The sequence below is a fragment of the Salvelinus sp. IW2-2015 genome, linkage group LG8 (assembly GCF_002910315.2).
Source record: "Salvelinus sp. IW2-2015 linkage group LG8, ASM291031v2, whole genome shotgun sequence".
NCBI classification, from domain to species: domain Eukaryota; kingdom Metazoa; phylum Chordata; class Actinopteri; order Salmoniformes; family Salmonidae; genus Salvelinus; species Salvelinus sp. IW2-2015.
Genome location: NC_036848.1, coordinates 36,766,760 through 36,778,943, shown reverse-complemented (window position 1 = coordinate 36,778,943; position 12,184 = coordinate 36,766,760). Strand labels below are relative to the sequence as shown.

General features: G+C 44.8%; 1 protein-coding gene across 1 annotated transcript in view; it reads right to left on the bottom strand.

Moving 5' to 3' along the window:
- Positions 1-12,184, bottom strand: part of cacna1g (calcium channel, voltage-dependent, T type, alpha 1G subunit) — a 207,000-nt gene that overhangs the window by 189,903 nt on the left and 4,913 nt on the right. The window contains 1 exon segment of the mRNA XM_070445033.1: positions 11,934-12,067. Coding sequence (XP_070301134.1) covers positions 11,934-12,067 — 134 coding nt within the window.

Genomic DNA, 12,184 nt, shown 5'->3' with positions numbered 1-12,184 from the left:
CTCATTATTCAATCTGTGCTTGTCAATTTCCTCAGCTTGTCTGTGTGTTTATGTCTGGTTGTAACGAGTGTGTCTTGGCAAACACCCTCTCTCATGCATGAAAGCCACTTGAACTGCACGACCTGGACTGATTAAGAGCTGCATGCATAGACACCCACACGTGCATATAAGCACCCCCCCCCCAAGGGGACCAGTGAGCATATGCCACTGTGTATCCCTCTTCAGACATCAATAGCAGAGTGAATCACTGGTCATTGAGAAGAGGATGTTATGAAGGCATGACTACTGTAAGATCATGGCTGTTCTTAACCTTCAGAGAGAAAAATATTGATGTTCTTCTGCAGTGAGTGTGAGTGGGTGTGTGAGTTCCCAGAACCATTGCAGTGAAGTAGCGGAGGTTGCACAGAGGGAGGTGAGAATGAGAGAGAGAGAGAGAGAGAGAGAGAAAAAATAACTCAGGACATGTAATCAAGTTACTCCTAAACCCTGTTCAAGGGTTTATGATTACCAGTGTACTTTCAGAGAGTACATACAAGAATACATACAAAGACACACAGAAGGTAATCATACAGTGCATTCAGAAAGTATTCAGACCCCTTGACATTTTGTTGCGTTACAACCTTTATTCTAAAATTGATTCAATATTTTTCCCCCCTCAATCTACATGCAATACCCATAATGACAAATCAAAAACAGGTTTTTAGAAATGTGTGCAAAAAAAATTTAAATAAAAAACTGAAATATCACATTTATAMAAGTATTCAGACCCTTTATTCAGTACTTTGTTGAAGCACTTTCGGCATCGATTACAGCCTCGAGTCTTCTTGGGTATGATGCTACAAGCTTGGCACACCTGTATTTGGGGAGTTTCTCCCATTCTTCTCTGCAGATCCTCTCAAGCTCTGTCAGGTTGGATGGGGAGCGTCGTTGCACAGCTATTTTCAGGTCTCTCCAGAGATGTTAGATCAGGTTCAGGCTCTGGCTCTGGCTGGGCCACTCAAGGACATTCAGAGACTTGTCCCGAAGCCACTCCTTCGTTGTCTCGGCTGTGTGTTTAGAATCGTTGTCCTGTTGGAAGGTGCCCCAGTCTGTCATGAGTGCTCTGGAGCAGGTTTTCATCAAGGATCTCTCTGTACTTTGCTCAGTTCATCTTTCCCTCGATCCTGATTAGTCTCCCAGTCCCTGCCGCTGAAAAACATCCCCAAAGCATGATGCTGCCACCACCATGCTTCACCTTAGAGTTGGTGCCAGGTTTCCTCCAGAAGTGACGCTTGACATTCAGGCCAAAGAGTTCAATATTGGCTTCATCAGACCAGAGAATCTTGTTTCTCATGGTCTGAGAGTCCTTTAGGTGCCTTTTGGCAAACTCCAAGAGGGCTTTCATGTGCCTTTTACTGATGTGTGGCTTCCATCTGGCTGCAGAGATGGCTGTTCTTCTGGAATGTTCTCAAATCTCCACAGAGGAACTCTGGAGCTTTGTCAGAGTGACCATTGGGTTCTTGGTCACCTCCCTGACCAAGGCCCTTCTCCCCCGATTGCTCAGTTTGGCCGGGCGGTCAGCTCTAGGAAGATTCTTGGTGGTTCCAAACTTTTAAAAATGATGGAGGCCATTGTGTTCTTGTGGACCATCAATGCTGCAGTCATTATTTGGTACCCTTCCCCTGATCTGTGCCTCGACACAATCCTGTCTCGGTGCTCTAAGTACATTTCCTTCAACCTCATGGCTTGGTTTTTACTCTGACATGCACTGTCAAATCATGTCCAATCAATTGAATTTACCACAGGTGGACTCCAATCAAGTTGTAGAAACATCTCAAGGATGATCAATAGAAACAGGATGCACCTGAGCTCAATTTCGAGTCTCATACACATTTGCAAACATGTCTAAAAACATATTATCGCTTTGTCATTATGGGGTATCGCGTGTAGACTGATGAGATAAAATTATTTTGTCCATTTAAGGCTGTAACATAACAAAATTTTGTAAAAGGTAAGGGGTCTGAATACTTTCCAAATGCACTGTATCTGCAGCCTAATAAATTCCATTGTTATGGTGGGGTATAATTTATAGTCTCTCTCACTTAGTCTCTCTCTTAGTGTCTAATTCAATTTCAATTCAAGGGTTTTATTGGCATGGGAAACATATGTTAACATTGCCAAAGCAAGTGAAGTAGATAATAAACAAAAGTGAAATAAACAATCAAAATGTACAGTAAACATTACACTCACAGAAGTTCAAAAAGAATAAAGACATTTCAAATTGTTGTAACGATGTGCACATAGTTAAAGTACAAAAGGGAAAATYAATAAACATAAATATGGGTTGTATTTACAGTGGTGTTTGTTTTTCACTGGTTGCCCTTTTCTTGTGTCAACAGGTCACAAATATTGCTGCTGTGATGGCACACTGTGGTATTTCACCCAGTAGATATGAGAGTTCATCAAAATTGGGTTTGTTTTCAAATTCTTTGAGGATCTGTGTAATCTGAGGGAAATATGAGTCTCTAATATGGTCATACATTTGGCAGGAGGTTAGGAAGTGCACCTCAGTTTCCACCTCGTTTTCTGGGCAGTGTGCACATATCCTGTCTTCTCTTGATTAGGGGACTCTTCTCCAGGTTCATCTCTCTGTAGGTGATGGCTTTGTTATGGAAGGTTTGGGAATCGCTTCCTTTTAGGTGGTTGTAGAATTTAACGGCTCTTTTCTGGATTTTAATAATTAGCGGGTAACGCCCTAATTCTGCTCTGCATGCATTATTTGGTGTGGTTGGTGAGTGGACCCCAGACCTCACAACCACAAAGGGCAATGGGTTCTATAAATGATTCAAGTATTTTTAGCCAGATCCTAATTGAATGTCGAATTTTATGTTCCTTTTGATGGCATAGATTGCCCTTCTTGCCTTGTCTCTCAGATCGTTCACAGCTTTGTGGAAGTTACCTGTGGCGCTGATGTTTAGGCCGGGGTATGTATCGTTTTTTGTGTGCTCTAGGACAACGGTGTCTAGATGGAATTTGTTTTTGTGGTCCTGGAAACTGAATCTTTTTTGGAACACCATTATTTTTGTCTTACTGAGATTTACTGTCAGGGCCCAGGTCTGACAGAATCTGTGCAGAAGATCTAGGTGTTGCTGCAGGCCCTCCTTGGTTGGTGACAGAAGCACCAGATCATCAGCAAACAGTAGACATTTGACTTCAGATTCTAGTAGGGTGAGACCGGGTGCTGCAGACTGCCCTCACCAATTCGTTGATACTCCCTCTCTACCCCCCATTTCTCTTCCCTCTAACCCCCGCTCCCCTCCTCACCCCCCCCCCCCTCTCTCTCTCTCTCTCTCCTTCTTCTCTCTCCTCTCTCTTCTCTCTGGTATTGTGAGGTGTGTGTGTAACAGCTGCTGTCCACGTGTGTCTTGAAGGCAGATGAAGGAATTTCCTCGTCTCTCTGACTCCAAATCAGTCTGTCCAACAAACTCACAACACGTGTAGGTGGTGTAGGTTTGTGTGTGTGTCTGTCTCTGTGTACTGCATCTTCGTGAGTAACCCATTCAGCGAGAGTGTGTGTGCGATAATGTTTGTCCATGTGTGGGTGTGTTTGCATATGCGCAGGTGTGTGTGCTTTCCCCTCAGGCATGGGGATCCCTGGTACAGGTAGTAGCTCTAGCCTCTATCTCTTTCATCTGATCTGTGTGTGTCTGTATGTGTGTGTGTGTGTGTGTGTGTGTGTGTGTGTGTTGTGTGATGTGTGTGTGTGTGTGTGTGTGTGTGTGTGTGTGTGTGTGTGTGTGTGTGTGTGTGTGTGTGTGTGTGTGTGTGTGTGTGTGCGTGCGTGCGTGCGTCTTGCCACGGTCTCCTGGATGGGTGTAACAGATGGCCATAGGACCACAGAGACCAGAAAGACAAGGTAAATGGATAAACAGTAGGCAGACAGGCTGCAGTGACCAGCCAGCATAGTGAGAGAACTGCAGGTGTTCGGGCAATGAGTTAAGCTAAGGCTATTGTTAGGCAAGTATGGTACCGTCGTTGGGTTAGAGGCTAAAATAATCTAAGCTAAGGTTAAATTGATTAGCTTTATGGGGAAAGCTAAGTGCTAAGCTAGCCGTTGGTGATCAAACAACGTGAGTCGAGGTGATAGACTGTTAACTCTGCTACCGCACGGCAATCTGTAGCGATGCACCAAGTCTGGAACCAATAGGACCCTGAACATCTTCTACCCCCAAGCCATAAGACTGCTAAATAGTTAGTTAAATAGTTAACCAATAGCTACCTGGACTATCTGTATTGAACCTTTTTGCATTAACTCTTCTGACTCACATTAGCTGCTGCTACTGTTTATTATGTATCCTGTTGCCTAGTCACTTTATCCCTACCTATATGTACATACAGTTGAATTCGGAAGATTACATACACCTTAGCCAAATACATTTAAACTCAGTTTTTCACAATTCCTGACATTTAATCCTAGTAAAAATTCCCTGTCTAAGGTCAGTTAGGATCACCACTTTATTTTAACAACGTGAAATGTCAGAATAATAGTAGAGAGAATGATTTATTTCAGCTTTTATTTCTTTCATCACATTCCCAGTGGTTCAGAAGTTTACATACACTCAATTAGTATTTGGTAGCGTTGCCTTTAAATTGTTTAACTTGGGTCAAACGTTTCAGGTAGACTTCCACAAACTTCCCACAATATGTTGGTTGAATTTTGGCCCATTCCTCCTGACAGAGCTGGTGTAACTGAGTCAGGTTTGTAGGCCTCCTTGCTCGAACACGCTTTTTCAGTTCTGCCCACAAACTCTCTATAGGATTGAGGTCAAGGCTTTTTGACGGCCACTCCAATACCTTGACTTTGTTGTCCTTAAGCCATTTTGCCACAACTTTGGAAGTATGCTTGGGGTCATTGTCCATTTGGAATTTCTCCAAAAAGGTTTATCCAAAAAGTACGATCTTTGTCCCCATGTGCAGTTGCAAACCGTAGTCTGGCTTATTTATGGCGGTTTTGGAACAGTGGCTTCTTCCTTGCTGAGCGGCCTTTCAGGTTATGTCGATATAGGACTCGTTTTACTGTGGATATAGATACTTTAGTACCTGTTTCCTCCAGCATCTTCACAAGGTCCTTTGCTGTTGTTCTGGGATTGATTTGTACTTTTCGCACCAAAGTACGTTCATCTCTAGGAGACAGAACGCGTCTCCTTCCTGAGCGGTATGACGGCTGCGCGGTCCCATGGTGTTTAAACTTGCGTACTATTGTTTGTACAGATGAACATGGTACCTTCAGGCGTTTGGAAATTGCTCCCAAGGATGAACTAGACTTGTGGAGGTCTACAATCTTTTTTCTGAGGTCTTGGCTGATTTCTTTTGATTTTCCCATGAAGTCACGCAAAGAGGCACTGAGTTTGAAGGTAGGCTTTGAAATACATCCACAGGTACACCTCCAATTGACTCAAATGATGTCAATTAGCCTATCAGAAGCTTCTAAAGCCATGACATCATTTTCTGGAATTTTCCAAGCTCGGTACTGGTACCTGTGTACTGTTTATAGCCAAGTTATTGTTACTCGTTGTGTATCATTTTTCTATTATTTCTCAATTTTTCCCTCTGCATTGTTGGGAAAGGACCATTAGGAAGCATTTCACTGTTATTCTACACCTGTTGTGTGTAAATAACATTTGTCACAAAAATGATAATTATTGAAAAGGAAAAGGTGCAGCGCTCGTTTATTTAATTAAAAACTAATTTAGACCTTGTTCAAGTCAAAAGATGAACATTTCGGCCATCAAAGCGCTTCATCAGAACAATTACACAAAGGGACTGGAGAAGTACATATACTGTACTGTAGGTCCTAGGGAAGACTTAGCCTTATCTATCATTAGCATTAGCTCGTAACTAAGCTTGATAAGAACCAGATGTGGCTGTCAGTGTGACGGTTAGGAGAATAGAAGAGAAAGTGTGATCAAATGATGGAGAGATATGGAAAGGACGTTTTAATGTGTTATCTGACCCAGGGTTGTGCCAAGGTTGCTAGAAGGAGAGAAGAAAGGAGAGAGAGATAGAGGGAGGACGGAATAGGAGCGTGGACGGGAATGCCTAACCTTGATGCAGATTTTGCGTGAGCAGAATCTACAAATCCTGAAAGTCCCAGACACACACACACACACACAGAAACACACATGAATCTAATTCAAAACAGCTATATAGACCATAAACACACACACACACACACACACACGTACGTAACACGTTACAAAAACAAAATCGCATATACAAACACAAATCCCGTATGGGAACGATCACTCACAGTTGTTAATATTCACAAAACTGCACACAAACACTCAAACACACACCCTTCCCTGGGCGTGGTGCCAGCCTATCCCTTGCTTTGTCCTCACGTATCAGTGTGTGTATGGAAAAGCAGACTGGCACATGAAGGATGGTAAACACACACATTCCCATCTGTACAACAACACACAGACAGTCAACAGTAGCCTGGCAGAAGGTACACACACACACACAAACACCCCCACCCACCCACACACACCACAGACACACACACATAAACACACACATACACACAGACAAACTTACACACTAACACACACACACAAGCTGATGCACACAGACACACAAAAACACAGATGCTTAGACACACACACACACACACTAACACAGCCATACACATCACTATAATAGGTAAAGTATGAGAGAGAGGCTGAGGGAGGGAGGACGTGAAACAATGGCAGACCCAGTAGATTGTCCTGAGGTAATATCTGTATCGGTTATATTGACACATTGTACCTGCTCCAATTAAAATGATGTGATTTATAGCCTTCTATAGAGATCAACAGAGATCAACAGAGGTTTACTGCCAGGTCAGGCGGGAGAGAGGGAGAGAAGGAGGGAGTGAGAGAGGGAGTATGCGAGGGGAGGCGTGGGAGGTTGAGTTGGAGGGAGGGATGGGTTAAAGAAGGTAGGGAGCGAGGGGGGGGGAGGTGGAGGAGAGAGATGAAATAGATGTTGCTAGATTCCCAGAGCTTCTGCCCTCATATTACTTCTCACTCTCCTCCCTACTACACAGAAGTCTCTCTCTCTCGCTTTCCCTCTCCCTCCCAATCTTTTCCCCTCTGTCCATCAGACTAACATCTGCAGCCTTACACCAGTAAATGGCAGTGCGTGCCAACCCTCCCTATATAATGACTTTATAATAGTATCATGGCTATAGTTGCCATTAGCCTGTGTGTTTGCCCAATCAAAGTTAACAATAAAATAATGTTATCTTGCAATAGTGTGCTGGCATAAAACACACAGACACATCATTGGCTTAGAGACAATAACTTGCTAAATTTCACCCATAGGAAACCGATGATTGTAAAAATGGCCTTTAACTGCAGATGTAGGATCAGATCCTATGTTATCCATTAAGAGGATGAAAGGATATTGTTATTAACTGCATCTGTGGTGAAGGAGAATTTCTTCCCACTGCTAAAACTACCATGTTCTCTCTTTGTCTCTCCATGCTCCATCTTCTCTCCTTCCCTCCKTCATCTGTCATTATATACTGGATCAGCCAACTAAGTTAACTCTGTCTCTTCTGATGACATTTGTCAGTTTGTGTTATAATTCTACTCTCTGGGGGATCGCTGACAGGCTAGCTGCAGTGGGAGTTATCCAGCACTGAATGAATTGTGACTGACTGATAGATGTGTGTGTGTGTGTGTGTGTGTGTATCAGTGCGTGTGTGTGTATAATAGATAGCAGTGTGTGTTAAGACTGCAACCCCACAGCATATTGCAGCATCAGGAGAGATGAGGGGGTTTTCCTTTCAGTTTCTCTCTCGCTATTGCTCGCTCCCTCCCTCCCTCCCTCCGTCTCACTCTCTCTCGCTCCCTCTCTCTCTGATATCAGAGTTAGTCTAGATGATAGCTCACTACACACACACACACACACACACACACACACACACACACACACACACACACACACACACACACACACACACACACACACACACACACACAGCACCTGCAGCTATGCAGTAAATATATCAGGATTAAAGTAAATCTGAGTTTGTCAAAGAGGGAGAGGGAAAGGAGGAGAGGGGAAAAAAGGGGGGAGAGGTATTTGTTAAAGGGAGCAAGGGAAAGGGGGAGAGAAGGAGAAGAGAGAGGGAGAGTTGGGGAGAGGAGAGGATGAGAAAGGAGGCACAGATTAATTGTTCACCTTTTTCATTCATCATAATCTCTACCCACTCTTCCGTTCTGCCTGCCTTCTCCCTCTCTCTGCTTTTTCATATGTTCTTCTCTCTTGCTCCCGAGTGGCGTAGTGGTCTAAGGCACTGCATCTCAGTGCAAGAGGCGTCACAACAGTCCTTGGTTCGAATCCAGACTGTATCACATCAGGCTGTGATTGGGAGTGCCATAGGGTGGTGCACAATTGGCCCAGCGCCATTATCGTAAAGAAGAATTTGTTCTTAACTGACATGCCTAGTTAAATAAAGGTTAAATAAATTAAATTGCTCCTTCCTCATTCTCTCCATCTTTCCTTTCCTCACCATTCCTTCCCTGCCTCCCTATCTCTATCTCCCTTCCCCATGCCCTCTCCCTCTCTGCCTCCTTGCCTCTCTTCCTCATGTCCTCTCTCCCCCTCTATCTCCTCCGTCTCTCCCTCCTTCCTACTACTCCATGGTGGGTACCCTGACCTACTTGTGCAGTGCTGTCTGTAGACATCATCTAGCTAATGGAACTGGATACAGCAGGTGAATGAGGACAAGCAGGGCATGTAGAGGGGGAGAAAACACATTCACTCAGATAAATACACTACACTATATACCCTCTTCTGGAGAGAGAGAGGGAGAGAGACAGAGAGAGAGAGATACACAGAGATACAGAGAGACAGAGAAAGAGAGAGAGAGAGAGTGGATGGGAGAGAAGAAGATAGGTGAGGAGGAAAGGACAGAGAGAGAGAGCGAGAGGTAGAGAGAGGAGAAAAGGGGTGAGGAGGAGGAGCGGGGGACAGAGGGAAGAGAAGGGGGGGGGGGGGGTAGAGAGGGAGAGCAACAGAGGGAGAGAATCATTTAACTGGACCTAGATATTTTTTTATATAATTTGTACATGGGGACTTTAAGATTGTCTGTGCCCTGTCTCAAGCGCACATAAGTCTCTCTCTCTCTATCTCTCCACTCCTTCCCTTCCTCCCTGTCTCGCTCTCTATCTGTAACCTCTCTTCTGTCCCCAAACAGGTCTGGAATCAGTCCGAGGAGGCATCAATAAATCAAGGAGAAGAAAGGGCAGGGAGGAATAGAGAGCGAGAGAGAGAGAGAGAGAGGGAGAGAGAGAGAGAGAGAGAGAGAGAGAGAGAGTGAAAGAGACAGAAAGAAAGAGACATAGATAAAGAGACTGTCACTTCCTGTCTCTCTCCCTCACTCTGCAGCTCTGTGATTGTATTGATGGTAGGAGGTCAATGATTACGGTAAGTTTCAAGGAAACCTTCAAGGAAACCTTCAAGGAAACTAATGGGAGTGTGTTATCATTGAGTCTGAGTATTCTTCACCTTCCAAAAACCTTGGCCATATGACTACTTCTTGTAGTGTATGTATAGTGGAGGGTGTACAGTTGGGTTCCTCAACGGTTCTTTGAGAAGGGTGATGGTTCTACGTGGAACCATACTGACCCAAGAACCCTTTGGTTCGTGTAATTTCCTCTTTTAGTGATAATTAAAATGTAGGGTTGGTGGCTCATTATAATATCTTCGGGCGTGGTTTGTGCAGAGCTCTTTTTGTGCATCCGTAAGTGAGAGTCATTCCAGTTGAACTAATCTGTTGTGTTATGCTATTACATGTTATATATGACTATGGCCAGGAAACGGTATCTTGTGACAGACTCATGTATGTGTTAATGTGACTAAGTAAGTCAGTCGTTCTCAATTCTCTCCTCAGGGACCCCCAGGTGTTCCAGAGATAGCACAATATGGCTATTAAACCATGATACAAAACGTTGAGAAAAGTTCTTTATAGAACCATTCACCATAAAGGTTCATAAAGAACCATATAAAGGGTCCTATATAGCCCCAATGTCACACCCTGATCTATTTCACCTGTCCTTGTGCTTGTCTCCACCCCCCTCCAGGTGTCGCCCATCTTCCCCATTATCCCCTGTGTATTTATACCTGTGTCCTCTGTTTGTCCGTTGCCAGTTCGTCTTGTTTGTCAGTTCAACCAGTGTTTTTGTTCTCAGCTCCTGCTTTCCCCAGTCTCTCTTTTTCTCGCCCTCCTGGTTTTGACCCTTGCCTGTCCTGACTCTGAGCCCGCCTGCCTGACCACTCTGTCTGACCCTGCCCCTGAGCCTGCCTGCCAAACTGTACCTTTGCCCCACCTCTGGATTGTTGACCTCTGCCTACTCTGAGCCTGCCTGCTGTCCGGTACCGTTGCCCCACCTCTGGTTTACTGACCTCTGCCTGCCTTGACTTGTCTACTGCCTGCTCCTGTTGGAATATTACACCATTGTCAATTCTGTGTGTCTGCATCTGGGTCTTACCTTGATTCCTGATACCCAAAAAGGGTTGTAAGCACAGCGGAACCCTTTTTTGGCCTTTATTAATGGTTCTTTATAAAARCTTAGGAAATGGTTCTTTATAGCACCATTCGGGTTCCATTTAGAACCTTATGAGCATGGTTCTTTATAGAACCTTCAAAAAAAGGGTTATAGCACCAAAAAGGGATCCACTATGGTTACATATTTAGCACTATATAGAACCATTTGTTTTTAATGTGTAATGTTGATATCGTGGTCACAATGATTGCCTTCTAAATGGCCTCTCTGCCCCCTACTCTCCTGCTCTCTCTTTCTCCCTCCTCAGTTCTTGCCCTTTTTTCCATCCTCAGTATCTACAGTACCAGTGGTATCTCCCCCTAGCAGAGGGAAACCTCTATACTCCCGGTGCGCTGACAGATCGATGTGTGGAAGTGTCCCTCTGTCCAAGACAACCTGAGAATCACTGCAGTATTGACTGGGGATKCTCTAAAACTCATCTGAGGAGGAGAGGAAAGAAGGGATGAGGGAGGCAGAGAGCGCTGGCATCCCTCCAGTTCCCTGTCACCCTGCACTTAACTGGCATCCCTCTCTTTTTCTAACCTCCTCATCCTCTTCTCTACCTTCACTCCCTTTCTTCTTTCTCCTCGCCCGTCAGCCCTTTAGTCCCAATCACCTTGTCGACCCTTCAGCCTGCCCCAACTTCACCACCCCCTATCTCACCTTCTAATATGAAGTCAAACACATCAATGGCCTACACAGACTGTGATGCCAAAGGAAATCATTCAAGAGACTCAAGAGAGTAATAGGAGACTCAAATCAGTGCAGGCGAATGGGACTAGCTTTCTCTGATCTTTATCAAACGCCGAGTGAAATCAAGCTGACGTTTGCACTTCATGCTCAAGCCTGTTAACATAGGCACTTGCATTCACGCACACGCGCGCACACGCGCACATGCACGAGGAATGATTGTGAAGAGAAAGTGCCAGGGTGCTGAAAAATGCTCTTTGGGAGAAATTATTTTCCTTTTCAGAAACAGACACTTCATCAGAACACTCCTAAACGAAACTAGCAACCGTTGCCAGGAAGTGTGTACCCGGCCACCCATTACCTTGGTTACTATTGTCTCAGTTTGGCTGTGTGTTCTCGTGAGGGAGAACGGGATTGGCGTTTTTTGCAGACACTGCAACAATGTGAAACAAAGGGATGTATACACACACACACACACACGCACACGCACACGCACACGCACACACACACACACACACACACACACACACACACACACACGCTAAGTGCCGTGTGACCCAGACAGAATATGTAGGTTCTCTCTATGTGGTTGTCGTGATTCACAGCACATGTTTTGGCTGGGGACGCCCTCTGGCCAGGGCGGACGGTGTGTGCGTGCGCGTGACTCACCCGGCCAGTACGATAAAGAAGTCGAGCCTGTTCCAGGTGTCTCCTAGATAACACTTCTTGCCGAAGATGCCCAGCGCCACCATCTTGATGACCATCTCCACCGCAAAGAACGCAAAGATAAAGTCATCAAAGTCCTAGGGAGAGGAGAAAAAAATACACGAATATGAAAAAAGAGAAATAGCCATGAAATGAAACTCCAGAGAGAGAGGGGTTAGTGTATGGATGAGTGTGTACTGTGTACGTGGGTTGGG